This window comes from Gigantopelta aegis, unplaced genomic scaffold (assembly GCF_016097555.1).
Source record: "Gigantopelta aegis isolate Gae_Host unplaced genomic scaffold, Gae_host_genome scaffold75, whole genome shotgun sequence".
Classification (NCBI taxonomy): domain Eukaryota; kingdom Metazoa; phylum Mollusca; class Gastropoda; order Neomphalida; family Peltospiridae; genus Gigantopelta; species Gigantopelta aegis.
In genome coordinates, this window is record NW_024537382.1 from 10,111 (window position 1) to 27,864 (window position 17,754).

The following is a 17,754-nucleotide window of genomic DNA, read 5'->3' on the forward strand; positions in this document are numbered from 1 at the left end:
GACGCCATATAACCGTAAATAAAATGTGTTGAGTGCGTCGTTAAATAAAATATGTCTTTCTTTCTTTAACAAAACAAAAACAAATGTTTAGCTTCAGAGAAGTGGTGTGTCAAACGACCCCCCCCCCCCCACCCCCCCCCCCCCCCCCCCCCCCCCCCCCCCCCCCCCCCCCTTCAACCTCTGTTCCTGTTTTGTTTGTACTTGTCTTCGGCGTCACCAGGATGTTTTCAAAGTGAGCTCGACTTATTTTCCTTCGACAAACTCAAATTGGCCTTTTTCCAATTTTGTAACCCCTTTTAAAAACCCTGGAAATGTGTAACTGTCACGTCGTTAAATGGTGTTTTGGGGTCCATTCACGGAAATGTGAAAATTGTCAATGACGTGTTTGAGTACCTTAAGCATTGTCAGTGGTACAGCGTCGCTTTATGTACTGAACGTGGCCGATGTGGTGGTGGTAGTGTCATGGTGTGGGCAGGAATTCTTGACATCGGAAAACCCCCCACATCATTTTCATCATTCTCAGTATTACAGTGACAAAACCATCACTACAGTTCTCATTCTGTTCATACAGCAATATCCAGGTTTTGGGTTTCTACAGGACAATGCATGCCATCATTCAGACAAACTAACGGCTGGACTTCTTCAAATTAACAATATTGAGGTACTAAACTGGTTTGCAGGATCGCCTGACTTGTTCCCTATTGTGCGGGTATGGGATTTGTTGGGTCGTAGGGTGCGAGAGAAACATGCGCATATTCACAATGTCCACAAACTGAAACATGTTTTAACTCGTGAATGGATCTCTATCACAATACCAGAGATCCACCGTCTCACCAGAAACATGAGCTAATGTTGTACCGCTGTCAACATGCAATGTCCAAGGTGCTTAGACATGTTACTGACAATTTTCACATGTCCGTGCATGGAGCCCTCAAGCACCATTTAACGACGTGATAGTTACAGATTTCATATTGTATTGAAAATCTCCTGTTACTTAAACTGGCACATGACGCCTCAATTATATTCAGTGTCTGATTTAATTTTGTAAGTATATTTTTGTTACTTTTTTTCATTAGCATATTCATAAAAAACGTATTGTTTTACATAACATTTTTTCTGAACTTTTTCATTCTTTTCTTTTTTCCTGTTTCTCAAAACTGGTCCTAAACGTCATGTGGCTACTTACCAGGAAGTTTCAAATGGGTTAATTTTTGCAAGTAACTTTATAGTACATTTTATGGCTAATCAGAAAATGTTATCGGTGTAATTTAGTGCTGTATATTGTAGATTATTATTTAAAAAAAATAAAAAAATTTGCAAGCAAGGAATGAAAACAATAATAATAATAATAATAATAATAATATTAAAACAGTAATAAAAAACAATTAATAATAATAATAATAATAAATCGACGAAATGGGTGGGTGTGCTATTTTATTACTGGTGTTGCCTGCATGCATCTTACATCAGTAAATTATTTATTTACTATTTGTCTCGCACGCACTGTTTATTAAACAGACTATAACACACATACTCGTAGTGCAGTCAAGTAGTGCATATCCCCGATCACAGCCATATACACATGTCCCAGTCACGTGATCACATGGCGAGTTCCCAAGACAATGTCTGTTTATGCAGGATCCGTTACAATCTTTGCCATAGCTACCATTTGAACATTCTGTAATAATAAAAGCAAAACGCTGCAAGAAAGTGTATGTGTTTCACAGTCAATAATATTAACAATACCTTGCATAACAGCTATGATATTTCACATTCTAAACATAGATATACAATTCTAGATGACAACATTAGTATATCTTCAAACACGCATTTGTCATCCCTGAAGTTATTATGTAGCCTTGGAAATCAATTAAATGCCACTCAAACTGTATTGCTATTGCTTTCAGTGAAATACTAACAATGTATTTGTAAACAGTCTTAGTATATCTTCAGACACAATCTGCACGTTGAATGCGGTTCCCCAAGGTGAGTTTAATTCACGTTTGGAACACAGTTTTCGTTAGATCTGTTTCAATGTTTCATCGTTTTTGTGATCTGTCAAATCTCTCTAATGCTACAAAGTGACGAATTGTTTGTACAAATGCCTCGGACGTTATATGAATTCGCATTAGAATTTTCAGAGTAGAAGGCCTAGTGTCCATTGTATCCCTCTTTCGACGCATGTATGTCATGGAGAATGTCGAAAGTTCGCATTTCAACTTTCAGAGTTGAAGACCTAGTAGGAAAAGTAGCTCATGCTTATGTAATGTAGTACAACACACACACACACACATACACACACACACACACACACACACACACACACACACACACACACATACGATTATTAAAAGAAGTCAGGAAAAGATTGTTATAAGTTAATATAATGCTTATGAATGTAATAATGATCTTACTCTTTGTACAATCTGGTCCAGTCCAGCCTGATTCACACCCAGTATCACATCGCCCTGTTATTTTGTCACACCTGGATATTCCGTTAGTCTGATCACAGTGTCTGTTTGAGCAACCAGCACTGCACAGTGAGCCATAGTGGTCAGAATCACAAACTGAATATAACGTCAAGAAACAGTCTTGCATTTATCTGATTAGAATATAATGTAGGTGAACACTCGCACATATAACTGATTAGAAGGATAACACGAGAAAACACTTGCACATATAACAATAAGTTTACAAGATTACACAGATAAATAGTCGTACATATAACGCATTAGAAAAAAAGGTACATATAACTGTTTAGAAAATAACAGAGAAACGCTCGTACATATAACACATTAGAAAATAACACAGAGAAACACTCGTATATATAACTGATTAGAAGATAACAGAGAAACACAATCGTACATATAACTAATTAGAAAGTAACAGAGAAACGCTCGTACATATAACACATTAGAAAATAACACAGAGAAACACTCGTGTATATATAACTGATTAGAAGAAAGCAGAGAAACACTCGTGTATATATAACTGATTAGAATATAATACAGATAAACACGTGAACGTATAACGGAATAGAAGATAACAGAGAAACACTCGAACTATAACTGGTTAGTAAATAACAGAGAAACACAAGCACATATAAGGGATTAGAAGACAACACAGAAAAAAACTCGTACACATAACTGAATAGAAGATAACAGAGAAACACTTGAACGTATAACTGAATAGAAGATAACAGAGAAATACTCGTACATATTACTGAATTGAAGATAACACAAACAGAATAGAACATAACTGAGAAACACTGGTACATATAAGTGATTAGACTATAACAGGGAAATACTTATACATATAAGTGATTAGAATATAACTGAGAAATGTTCGTACGTATAAGTGATTAGAAAATAACATCAAATACACATTTCAATAAGGTATAGTTTATCCTTAAAATAATGGCTCTCTGTTGTTACAGGGTTGACATAGTAATTATTACCATACCATTACACTGCGTTCCAGCCCAATTTTGTTTACATCCACCCTTGCATTCTCCAGTTGTATAGTTACAGGGTTGACCTTGACAGTGGCAGAACTCAGTGCATTTGTCTCCAAACGTACCATCATCACAAACTGAAAATGGAAAAACTTAATACATTAATATACCTATTGACTGGTGGTTTATTTTCTAAATGTTTAGTTTTCAGTCGAGCATTCACAGATTGAACTAAACAGGCTTTGGTAACTGATTATGGTTTTGTTTATGTCATTATGTATGATACTAATGTTATGAGAAAACTCTAAAACCTATATTTTATTAACTAAAATTAACATTATAAGAGTAGAATCAAAATGGGAAAGACTCTTTCATACTAAAATTAATTAGACAATAAATAAGGTAATAATGTTTTCTAGTGTTATTAAAAAAAAAAAAAGGTTTACGTTACCAGTACAGTCAACTCCTTTCCAGGATCCCTCACACTCTCCTCCACATGAACCAGTCACTAGTGTTATTAAACAAAAGAAACTTCACGTTACCAGTTACCTGTACAGTCTTCTCCTTTCCAGGATCCCTCACACACTCCTCCACATGAACCAGTCACGTGATCACATTTCGCAGTTATATTCAGACAGTGTCTTCTTGTGCAGACAGACGAACAATCGGCGCCATACAGACCAGTGTCACATGCTGGTAGGAAACATATTTAAGGGTAAAATATTAATATGAATCGTTCTTGAGCAGATTCAAACTGGTGCATTGACGATGCTAATACTGTTTTGTTTGATTTTTGTTTGTTGTGTTTTTTTGTTCTTGTTTGTTTGGGTTTTTTTATGTTTTTGTTTACAAAGCAAAACAAAAATAAAAAAAATAAAATAAAACAAAATGAAATAAATAAATAAAAGCAGTATAAATAAGGTAATATAGAACAACGTAAATGAACAGATGAACACATACAAAATAGGGAGATCCTATTAATAAAAGCACCTTGCTATCTTACAAAACTGTTTGATATGTCCGTGTAAAAAAACTTTTTTTATAAAGTGTTTTCCTTCAAATAAATTGTCTGAAAACTGGCATTGTAAAATATATCTTTGTAGGGGCGAATGCAGAATGTTTCTGCCAATGGGGTGCAATATGTTTTAAAGGGCACCTACAGTATCCAGTGGGTATATGTAATGTATACAAAAGGCACATACAGTATTCAAAAGTACACTAACATGCCATTTTACATTTCATGTCCACAATTATAAAGTAAAACACTCATTGTATTCATTTGTATTCATTTCATAAACACTGGATATGTTTTAATAACTTCACAATTGGGGGGATACACATGCGCAGCATCCTTCCTGTGGATCAGTGCCTACTCTGTGTATATAGATCTTCAAATTCGTTCAACATTCTAGCGGCAAGTAAATGCTTCTTTTTTAATCAGTTAACGTGTTCTGAATTTTCACACTACCTGACGAGTCAATAGGATGTATGTCTGAAAAGCACTTACAAAAATACAATATCATCAAAATTCTGATGATCACACGACTGTCTTGAGTTACTCTATAAACAATAGGACAACAAGAATGAAGAGTAAAGTTTGTTTTACTTAACAACGCCACTAGAGCACATTGATTTTTTATCTTATCGTCGGCTTTTGGACGTCAAACATATGGTCATTCTGACACTGTTTTTTTCGAGGAAACCCGCTGTCGCCACATAGGCTACTCTTTTACGACAGGCAGCAAGGGATCTTTTAGTTGCGCTTCCCACAGGCAGGATAGCACAAACCATGGCCTTTGTTGAACCAGTTATGGATCACTGGTCGGAGCAAGTGGTTTACATCTACTCATTGAGCCTTGCTGAGCTCTCACTCAGGGTTTGGAGTCCGTATCTGGATTAAAAATCCCATGCATCAACTGGGATCCGAACCCAGTACCTACCAGCCTGTAGACCGATGGCCTAACCACGACGCCGCCGAGGCCGGTAACAAGAATGAAGTCAGATGTACAAAACATTAAAACACTACACAAGAATATGTAAGGTCAACCAGATGTACCACACACTATTTTAGAGAACAATGTACATTTATGTCAATATTATACTTACTGAAATGATAAGCCATAGCCAAGACAGTAATATAGGCAGCTATAACTGAAGTTTACGTTTAATCAAAACATCACAATGTGGAATTCTTATACAGGAGAGACTATTAATGCATTTCAAACAACTTGATACAGATCTTCTTACGTTCAATACAATTTTCTTTCTTCCATCCTGGCTTACAGCCATGGTGACATCTTCCGATTTGAGCATCACACGTTTTATTGTCTCCATCACAATGTCGTACATTGCATCTTAATTTACACCCAGATCCAAACGTTTCACCGTGACATTCTGTAGAATTATACAGTATGATATTATATTATTAGAAAACCCTGTATGACTCACATTTACATCCATAACAGTGAAACAATACTAATCTAATGTATAGTTATTTTTAATGTTCGAATAATGAAATTATATGACGTGTTTCATGCTAAGGATTTTGTTATTTCATTTGATTATATATATATATATATATATATATATATATATATATATATATAGATAGATAGATAGATAGATAGATAGATAGATAGATAGATAGATAGATAGATAAATAGGTAGTATTTATATTTTAATTATCAATAATTTAATAGTATTTACATAATAAGGTGAAATCTATTTGCAACACACAGTAGTAGTAACAGGTATTCAACATACCAGTTGCACAGTCTGGTAATTCAAAACCATCCAAACATTTCCCTGTGCAGTTTCCATAAAACTGGTCACATTCCGAGGAGATGTTGTAACAGTTCCGAGAGCTACAAGACATATTACAGTTGAAGGCATAGGCACCACGGCAGTCTGAAAATATCAATACAGTAGTGTAAACGAAATGTTCTTTACTTGCATATTGAAGAACATTAAAACATTCAGTAATAACAGAAACCAGCATAGTAGTTTTAGAAAATTGCAGTCTCAACCCCTCCAAATCATCACCCTGTCATTTATGCTATTCAGTGACAGAAAAGACATCTGATCGCATGTTCGCACAAAGCTGACCATACTTCAATGTGTTCAAACAAAATAAAGCTTGGCTTCCATAAAATTATCTGACCCGTCGCAGATTGGTGCAAACCAAACCCAGACATCATGTTTTTCGTAAGTAATCTTTCTTTCGCAGTCTGTCTATGCTTATGTCCCCATAATTATTGTCATTAGCTGTATTCCCACTTTCACAAGTTAAATTGGTTAATTATAGACGGGTTTATTGGGCACTAACGTCAAAGCACTGTGCGCGGCCATGTTTAGAATCACGGGATCGGTCCGCCATTAACTCGCACAATTCATTTAAACTTATTGTCGTGCTTATATCCAATTTAGTTTCAAGCACGCTGTCCTCGGCACACACCTCAGCTATTTGGGCTGTCTGTCCAGGACAGTGGGTTAGTTGTTACTTGGTTAGTGGTTAGTGAGGGAGAAGAGGGAGAAGTGGGTGTAGTGGCCTTACACCTACCCAATGAGCCCTTAAGAACTCGCTCTGGGTGGAAGCCGGTATCGGGCTGCGAACCTTGTACCTACCAGCCTGTAGCACGATGGCTTAACCAACGCGCCACCGATGGGGATAGATCCCAGATCGACTGCGCAGCAAGCGAGCGCTGTACCACTGTCCTACGTGTCGCCCCCACGAATACAAAAGCATAACGAATAATTTAAACATATGCAAGTAAATATAAACGTGCATAGCCTTGGCTTGATGCGCGGTCGGTTTGGGAACAAAGGCTGTGGTATGTACTACCATCTGTGGAATGGTGCATATAAAAGATCCCTTGCTGCTAATCGGTTAGGGGAGCCTATGAAGTGGCGACAGCGGATTTCCTCTCTCAATATCTGTGTGGTCCTTAACCGTATGTCTGACGCCATATAACCGTAAATAGAATGCGTTAAGTGCGTCGTTAAATAAAACATGTCTTTCTTTCTTTAAAGGGACATTCCCGAGTTTGCTGCATTGTAAGATGTTTCCGACTAATAAAATATTTCTACGATTAAACTTGCATATTAAATATATTTTCTTGTTTAGAATAACAGTGTCTGTATATTCAATGTGTTTCTGGTCGTCTTAATATTTATAAGAAGCCCAAACTGAATTTTGTCTTCAAATAAATTCGTTCGTACGAACAAATAATATTTTCGGAAATAAAATGAAATTTAGCCTATTACAAATATTAAAACGATCAGAAACACGTTTAATATACAGACACTAATATTCTAAACAAGAAAATATATTTAATATGTAAGTTCAATCGTAGAAATATTTTATTAGTCGATAACATCTAAAAAGAATTGCAGCAAACTCAGGAATGTCCCTTTAACAAAACAAATGTTTAGCTTCAGCGAAGTGGTGTGTCAAATGACCACCCCCGCTACCCCAATCATTCTCAGTATTACAGTGACACCAAACCATCACTCCAGTTGTTATTCTGTTCATGCAGTAATATCCAGGGTTTTTTGTTTCTACAGGACAATGTCCACAAACTTAAACATCCTTTAACTCGTGAATGGATCTTTATCACTATTCCAGTGATCCACCGTCTCACCAGAAGCATGAGCTAACGTTGTACTGCTGTTAACATGCAATGTCCAAGGTGCTTAGACATGTTACTGACAATTTTCACATGTCCGTGCATGGAACCCTCAAGCACCAAATCTCCTGTTACTTAAACTAGCAAATGATGCCTCAATTATATTCAGTGTTTGATTTAATTTTGTAAGTATATTTTTGTTACTTTTTTTCATTAGCATATTCATAAAAAACGTATTGTTTTACATAACATTTTTCTGAACTTTTTCAATCGGTTTTTTTCCTGTTTCTCAAAACTGGTCCTAAACGTCATGTGGCTAATTACCAGGAAGTTTTAAAGAGGTTCGTTTTTTGCAAGTACCTATATAGTACATTTTATGGCTAATCAGAAAATGTTATCAGTGTAATTTAGTGCTGTATATTGTAGATTATTAATTTGTTGGGGGGGGGGGGGGGGGGGGGGGGAGGGGTTAATTGCAAGCAAGGAATGAAAATAATAATAATAATAATAATACTAATAATAATACTAATAATAATAAATAGACGAAATGGGTGGGTGTGCTATTTTCTTACTGGTGTTGCCTGCATGCATGTTACATCAGTAAATTATTTATTTACCATTTTTCTCGCACACACTGTTTATTAAACAAACTATAACACACATACTCGTAGTGCAGTCAAGTAGTGCATATCCCCGATCACAGCCATATACACATTTCCCAGTCACGTGATCACATGGCGAGTTTCCAAGACAATGTCTGGTTATGCAGGATCCGTTACAATCTTTGCCATAGCTACCATTTGAACATTCTGTAATAATAAAAGCAAAACGCTGCAAGAAAGTGTATGTCCTTCACAGTCAATAATATTAACAATACCTTGCATAGCAGCTATATTTCACATTCTAAACATAGATATACTATTCTACATGACAACATTAGTATATCTTCAAACACGCATTTTTCATCCCTGAAGTTATTATGTAGCCTTGGAAATCAATTAAATGCCACTCAAACTGTATTGCTATTGCTTTCAGTGAAATACTAACAATGTACTTGTAAACAGTCTTGGTATATCTTCAAACACAATCTGCACGTTGGATGCTGTTCCCCAAGGCGAGTTTAATTCACGTTTGGAACACAGTTTTCGTTAGATCTGTTTCAATGTTTCATCGTTTTAGTGATCTGTCAAATCTCTCTAATGCTACAAATTGGCGAATTGTTTGTGCAAATGCTTCCGACAATGGCGGCAACTGGACAGGTTAGTTATTTGAATTCGCTTTAAAACTTTCAGAGTACAAGACCTAGTGTCCTTTGCATCCCTCTTTCGACGCATGTATGGCATGGAGAATGTCAAAAGTTCGCATTTCAACTTTCAGAGTTGAAGACCTAGTAGGAAAAGTAGCTCATGCTTATGTAATGTAGTACAACACACACACACACACACACACACACACAGAGAGAGAGAGAGACACAGAGACACACACACACTATATATATATATATATATATATATACCTCATTCACAGTTGGTATTACCCTAACCGCTCCTCAGCGTACTGTTTTTACACTTATGAAAATGTTGATAATGGTAAACGAACGATTATTAAAAGAAGTCAGGAAAAGATTGTTATAAGTTAATATAATGCTTATGAATGTAATAATGATCTTACTTTTTGTACAATCTGGTCCAGTCCAGCCTGATTCACACCCAGTCTCACATCGCCCTGTTATTTTGTCACACCTGGATATTCCGTTAGTCTGATCACAGTGTCTGTTGGAGCAACCAGCACTGCACAGAGAGCCATAGTGGTCAGAATCACAAACTGAAAATAACATCAAGAAACACTCGTGCATGTATCTGATTAGAATATAATGTAGGTGAACACTCGCACATATAACTGATTAGAAGATAACACAGAGAAACACTTGCACATATAACTGTTTACAAGATTACACAGATAAATATTCGTACATATAACGCATTAAAAAAAAAGGTACATATAACTGTTTAGAAAATAACAGAGAAACGCTCATACATATAACACATTAGAAAATAACACAGAGAAACACTCGTATATATAACTGATTAGAAGATAACAGAGAAAAACACTCGTACATATAACAGATTAGAAGATAACAGAGAAATACTCGTACATATAACTGATTAGACTATAGCAGGGAAATACTTGTACATATAAGTGATTAGAATACAACAGAGAAATGTTCGTACATATAAGTAATTAGAAAATAACATCAAATACACATTTCAATAAGGTAAAGTTTATCCTTAAAATAATGGCTCTCGGTATTATTTTATTTCATATCCCTACCCATTTAGATAAAGGGCAATATTTTGTTATATAAATTCACGCAGACATGCAGCTCATATTATAGAAACCAATTATGGTGAATTAAATGTATGCAAGTACAAAATAATGTTGGCTCAGTGCAGCTTTTAAGTTTCGTATACAAATTTAAATATTAAAATTTATAAATGTATCAACGTCGAGCATTTTGATGTAACTTAGTAAAAGATGTAATACGTGTTTGTATTTTATTTTAAAGAAGTGATTAAATAAGCATAGTTTGAAATTAATGTTGCTGTTGTTACAGGGTTGACATAGTACTTATTATCATACCATTACACTGCGTTCCAGCCCAATTTTGTTTACATCCACCCTTGCATTCTCCAGATGTATAGTTACAGGGTTGACCTTGACAGTGGCAGAACTCAGTGCATTTGTCTCCAAACGTACCAGCATCACAAACTGAAGATGGAACAACTTAATACATTAATATACCTATTGACTGGTGGTTTATTTTCTAAATGTTTAGTTCAGTCGAGCATTCATCAGATATAAATATTAACTGTGTTACATAGTTTGTAATACGAACAGGTAAAGTGATTTTAATCATATAAACAAATTATAATAATAGCAGCAAGATATCTTTACTATGTATTAGTGTATAAAACAGAAACGTCATATGTCACTAAACTGTTGTACGATTAGCTTGCCATCGCCGCAACACATTGTCTAATATGAAGCTACTACGTGTTCATCCCATCCAGTACTCCACTACTGTGACATATGTAGGGTAATAGTCCTGATATTTTATACCCTGTAGAAATTACATATACTGATGGAAAGAAATAGGGGAACACATGATATCTGAGACTACATTTAATTCAGTATTATTGTATTAGATTAGAAATGCATGTGTACAGTACATAGACGTAATGTGGGATGTAATATCAGTAACACTCGTGACTTGCTGATACCATAGATAAGGAATTTGGGTGAAGTCAAACTTTGATATTACTGTTTATCATTCATTAAAGGCTTTTGTAGGAGATATCGCTGGCACTATAATTTGCGATCTCTCCTGCAATATTCTACAAGGAGATATCGCTTTTTATAATCTAAATTTGTCAAACTGTAATCACAAGACATTTTTTGTTACGTCACTCTGTATGTGTCAGGGCTAATCATATTGTTAGTGACGTCATGCCACTGTCATAACGAGTCTACCGCTGCCAAATATAGTGATATTCAACTCACATTACTGACATTGTTTACAATTGTGGCAAATGAAACTAATGATAATGAATGATAAAAATAATACCACGCTCGTGTCTTGTGATATCATAATTTAACAGCACTCGTTGATAAAATTATAAAAATCCTCGGCAAGCCTCGGATTTCATATTTTTATCAACTCCTGTTGATAAATTATGATATCACAAGTCACTCGGGGAGTATCTTCAATTTATGTGTTCCCTTATTTCTTTCCGTCAGTATAATGTTTTACCTTTATTTAAAAAAAGAAAATAATTTATTTAGTTTTTGCCTGTTCGTGCATATGTTTAGTTTTCGTCTTTTTGAGTGTGTTTGTGAGTACACGTGTGCGTTTGTGTCTGCATGTGTGGGTTGATTTAGATTAATTGTTTTCAAATATTATGCAAAACAATATGCTCTAAAATTGTATTATTATATTACTTAACATATTGTATAAAGCTGCATTGTACCTTGCAATGGCGTAGCCTGGATTTTCGGGGGGGGGGGGGGGGGGGGGGGGGGGGGGGGGGGGGGTCAGCCCACAGTATGCATGTGTGTATGTATGTATGTATGTACGTATGTATGTATGCATGTTATGGGATGTTTTTTATAAAACTTAATACACTTTTTTAAGTTTGATGGGTGTGTGTGTGTGTGTGGAAAATCAATATGTTCCGTGACAAATTTACGGGAACAAAGGTTTAGAGGTGTTTCTCATATCATCAAAGCCTCCTGATTAAAAATAGGGGTGAACCTCTCAAACGTTTGGGATACCTCCGCCACTTGGAGAATTCCAAGATAAATGCCAACATTATTAAAACACGTGACGCATTATATCGACAGAATAGCGTCTATATTTCTACCATAAAAATTTAATTCTAGGAAGAAACCAGAAGAGACCAGACGACAAATCTCCAGGCGCGGTTGAAGCAAGTAGACATTGGGGGGACGGGGAGGGCTGACTGACATCGAGGGCGAGAATAACGTTTCTAGGGAGTATGCAAGTAAGTAAACTTGCCTTCATATTTTTGAATTAATTGTCCGATTATTCATGAAGTAGGCTGCGTTCAGCGACACCGAATGATGGAAACTTTCCCGAACTATTTTGACTTCTCGAAAAGTTTATTCGGTTACACGTGTTGAGTGAAAAAAAGTCTAGCAAACGTAAGCCACAAACGGTTCAGGTAAAATGGAACCACTACACACAAAAAACAAAAAAAAAAACCAACAACAACATTTTCGTTGGCGAAAATGGAACAGATTTGGTAAAAACGTACCTCAAAGTAATGGTTCAGTATTGTTAAAGCGGTAGCCTACCTTTTAAACATATCCGTATTATTGCATATAATAAACAGGAACCATTCATAACTACCCATCCTGCCCTCTCATGTGCAGGTCAACATCGAAATACAATTATTTAACGTTTTAAACAAACTTCATTTTAATTTCTTTTTTTTTACCCTAACCCGGTGTAATAGGTTCAAATTACCCCCCGGTTCAGGTTACCCCCCGGGTAATTTGAACCTAGGTTCAGAGTACCCCCCGTAGTTTCAAATTACCCCCACCCAACAACCAGTAATTTTCACAAATAGGGTATATTTTTTACATCGAAACGTTGATATAATTATATATTAAGTATTCCTATAAAATATGAAAATTCATATTACACGAACACATATTTTGCATAAAAAGTATGGAAACCTAGATAGAGTGGATATCAGAATTTATGTTTTAGCAAGTATTTCGAGAATACAAACCAAAATGTGACATCTTACGTTGTACACGATGAGTGATAGATGTGTAAAATTGGTCTAATTCACAAGACGTTCATGAATCGCCGTCTAGTTTGAGATATTAAATGGGTTAATCCGAAACTTGGGGTAATTTGAAACTACCATATATGTGCAAGTAACCCCCCAGTGTCAGGCTACCCCCGGGGGTCGTTTGAAACTAAGGGGGGGGGGGGTATCTTGAAACTAGGTTCAACTACCCCGGGGGTAATCTGAAACTAGGTTCAAACAACCTCCGGTAATCTGAAACTAGGTTCAAACAACCCCCGGTAATCTGAAACTAGGTTCAAATTACCGGGGAGTAATTTTAATACGGGAGGAATTTGAAACTGTGACACCGGACCAGTTACACTGGTACATTTTGATAGAGTATGTCATGAACTCCCTCCCTCCAATACGCTCTTTGCGTGTGATATTCAACCCCTCCCATTCATGGCGCGTACATATTTTATTTAGATGTCCGATAACCTGGGGCGAGACGTAGTCCAGTGGTAATACATTCGTTTGATGCGCGGTCGGTCTGGGATCGATCCCCGTCGGTGGGCCCATTGGGCTATTTCTCGCTCCAGCCAGTGCACCACGATTAGTATACCAAAGGCCGTGGTATGTGTTATCCTGTATGTGGGATGGTGCATATACAAGATCCCTTGCTGCTTATTAAAAAGAGCAGCCCATGAAGTGGCGACAGCGGGTTTCCTCTCTCAATATCTGTGTGGTCCTTAACCCTATGTCAGACGCCATATAACCGTAAATAAAATGTATTGAGTGCGTCGTTAAATAAAACATTTCCTTCCTTCCTTCCGATAACCTATTAACATCATAAAAGTGAAAACAAAAAGGTTTACAGCGTCAATGCATTGCATTTGTCATTAGTTTTTATTTGTTCTTTTTATGAACTTAATAAAAAAAAACTCGCCCATCAAGATAAAATACATTTCACATATAAACAAATGGTAGATACAAATGAGAAACTGTCTCTTTGACTTTCCCAGACGAGTCCTGTGAAAATAAAACCAAATTGTGAATTGCTTTGAAGATTTGAAAACCACCATCAAATCTTTGTCTTCGTTAATTGGTCACTGGACTTTATCAATTTATTTCAACTATTATTAATGTATTAACTCACTAAATACTTCAACTTCACAAAAATCCATTGCCGTTCCAGCGCCATGAGTGTTGTTAGTCCCCTGGTACAGTGTGATGTACTGAGCCGTGGTGTCACAGGTAATACGTGTTACACCCGGACTATTTATCGTGGCTGCACCACACAGATGACCCGTGTTAGTCTGGTTCACTGCTAAAGAACTGTACACATGAACACCATTCCTGCGATATCGGACTGCAAATATAAAATGAAACATAACTGGGATTATTGACCTCTATCCTGGGCAAAATCTTCCGCACATATATATATATGAAGTTGTGCCCAGGACGGACAAGCCAGTCACCTAAGTGAATATGGGGCACACATTCCAGGGCCGTAGCTGCGGCCATGTATTCTGTGCTACGCTATTAATGGCATCTAAATGTAGGGGGGCACATTAAGATCCAAACATCATATTAATATTTCTTTAATAAAAATTTTATGAGATGACATGTTATTAAGCTCCGTAAGAAGTTTTAGACTAGGTGTAAACTTAGTTGCCCCCCCCCCCCCCAAACAAAACATCCTACTACGGCCATGTATTCTGTGCTACGCTATTAATGGCATCTAAATGTAGCTTAGCACATTACAGATCCAAACATCATATTAATAGGTATAATAATAATTATGTTGTAGAACCTAGCCAGGATGTTATGTCTGTGAGTCTATTAATTCCCATTGTTATGAGATGACATGTTATTATAAATTGTGGCAGGGGAAATAGTTGTGATTGGAGGACATAAAATTAATATCTCTTTAACAACACCTCAGTACATTGAAACTACGGCTACTTACAATCTACTTCACCAACTAAGTCCAACTTTCTGTTATTTGTTGTTTGATGCAGGTCAATTGTATCAAATTAGATAATTTGGCAGAATAGAAACGTGGTAGTCAATATGTATGTGCGTGCGTGTGCGCGCATATATATGTACGCGCTAGCGTATGCATTGTTTATATATGTGTGTGTGTGTGTGTGTGTGTGTGTGTGTGTGTGTGTGTGTGTGTGAGAGAGAGAGAGAGAGAGAGAGAGAGAGAGAGAGAGAGAGAGAGAGAGAGAGAGAGAGAGAGAGACAGAGACAGAGAGACAGACAGACAGACAGACAGAAACAGAGAGTGAGGAAGAAACAGAGAGCGAGAAATAGAGTGAGAGAGAAACAGAGAGCGAGAAATACAGAGTGAGAGAGAAACAGAGAGAGAGAAATATAGTGAGGGAAAAACAGAGAGCGAGAAATACAGAGTGAAAGAGAAACAGAGAGCGAGAAATATAGTGAGGGAAAAACAGAGAGCGAGAAATACAGAGTGAGAGAGAAACACAGAGAGAGAAATATAGTGAGGGAAAAACAGAGAGCGAGAAATACAGAGTGAAAGAGAAACAGAGAGCGAGAAATATAGTAAGGGAAAACAGAGAGCGAGAAAAAGAGAGTGAGAGAAAAACAGAGAGCGAGAAATAAAGAGTGAGAGAGAAACAAAGAGCGAGAAATAGAGAGTGAGAGAGAAACAGCGCGAGAAATAGAGAGTGAGAGAGAAACAGAGAGCGAGAACTAGAGAGTGAGAGAGAAACAGAGAACGAGAGAGAGTGAGAGTAAAGCAGAGACCGAGAAATAAAGAGAGAGAAACAGAGAGCGAGAAATAGAGAGTGAGAGAAAAACAGAGAGCGAGAAATAGAGAGTGAGAGAGAAACAGAGAGCGAGAAATTGAGAGTGAGAGAGAAACAGAGAGCGAGAGAGAGAGAGAGAGAGTGAGAGAGAAACAGAGAGCGAGAAATTGAGAGTGAGAGAGAAACAGAGAGCGAGAAATAGAGAGTGAGAGAGAAACAGAGAGCGAGAAAGAGAGAAAGAGAGTGAGAAACAGATAGCGAGAAATAGAGAGTGAGAAACATATAGCGAGAAATAGAGAGTGAGAGAGAAACAGAGAGTGAGAAATAGAGAGTGAGAGAGAAACAGATAGCGAGAAATAAAGAGTGAGAGAGAAACAGAGAACGAGAAATAGTGAGTGAGAGAGAAACAGATAGCGAGAAATAAATAGTGAGAGAGAAACAGATAGCGAGAAAAAGAGTGTGAGAGAGAAACAGAGAGCGAGAAATGGAGAGTGAGAGAGAAACAGAGAGCGAGAAATAGAGAGTGACAGAGAAACAGAGAGCGAGAAATAGAGTGAGAAAAACAGAGAGCGAGAAATAGAGAGTGAGAGAAAACCAGAGAGCAATAAGTAGAGAGTTAGAGAGTGTGTGTAGTTAAGAATAATCAATCGCTTTTGTTGTTTTTGGTTTACTTTAAAACCGTTTTTAGTTATTAACAATTTGTTGTTAATAGGTTTGAATGTAAAATCGTAAACACAAAAATGTATACTCAAGTGGTAAACGATTATAGTTAAGTTGGATAACAGTTCAAGAATAGTTTTGTTTGCTTGTCTCGATGCACGTGCATACCGTGTCTAAAGCTGCATCCTCACCTGACGTGTGCGACGCGAGCGATTTTTTTTTAGAAACCATTGATTCAATTGCAGCATCCTAACCACACGCGTACGGCGCGACAGATTCCTGTAGTCGAGCGCGCGACACAATACCGATAGGAATTGTTTCTATTTTTTGTCGCGCGACACGAGCGACAAACATATATTAACTAATCAAACAACTTTTACTTGGCGGTTTCTACTGTTGATAACAATTTTAAAAAGACGTTTGTCGTTATTGTCGCGTCTGGTTAGGATATAAATATTGTCGTGTCGCTCGCATCGCTCGCGTCGCACGCTCCCAGTTAGGATACAGCTTTACTGATATTGGACAAGCTTCCCTAAACAGTTGTCAGATTTTGGACTAAATTAAGAAATTCTATATAAAATAATACTTTAAGAACACATGGTCTGAGGACTAAGAATTGTTTAACTTGGACGTAGTTGATGAAGTCGGCTCCTGATGTTTACGATATGGATATTTCGACAGTTGGTTTAACGAATGACAAAGAGTTTATTCTCTTTATCCACGTAGGCTACTCCTATCGATAAAGCAGAAATGGATGTTTTATATGCAATTTTCCACAGGCACGGTCAACTGGTTGGAACGCAGTAAACCCGGCTACGATTCATACCACATAGCATATATAAGATAAAAGATTCCTTGCCACTAGTTGAAAAATGTAGTGGGTTTTTTCTCTACGACTGTCAAAATGACCATATGGTTGAGAT

At 36.9% G+C, this 17,754-nt stretch overlaps 1 protein-coding gene across 1 annotated transcript in view; it reads right to left on the minus strand.

The window, feature by feature from the left end:
* Positions 1–698: 698 nt before the first annotated feature.
* LOC121367264 (multiple epidermal growth factor-like domains protein 10) overlaps positions 699–17,754 on the minus strand; it is a 37,016-nt gene continuing 19,960 nt past the window's right edge. The window contains exons 4-13 of the mRNA XM_041491377.1: positions 14,554–14,766; positions 10,720–10,848; positions 9,751–9,903; positions 8,745–8,888; positions 6,218–6,361; positions 5,702–5,848; positions 4,004–4,147; positions 3,463–3,591; positions 2,415–2,567; positions 699–772 (exon numbers count right to left, since the gene is read on the minus strand). Coding sequence (XP_041347311.1) covers positions 699–772; positions 2,415–2,567; positions 3,463–3,591; positions 4,004–4,147; positions 5,702–5,848; positions 6,218–6,361; positions 8,745–8,888; positions 9,751–9,903; positions 10,720–10,848; positions 14,554–14,766 — 1,430 coding nt within the window. The remainder of the gene's footprint in view (positions 773–2,414; positions 2,568–3,462; positions 3,592–4,003; positions 4,148–5,701; positions 5,849–6,217; positions 6,362–8,744; positions 8,889–9,750; positions 9,904–10,719; positions 10,849–14,553; positions 14,767–17,754) is intronic.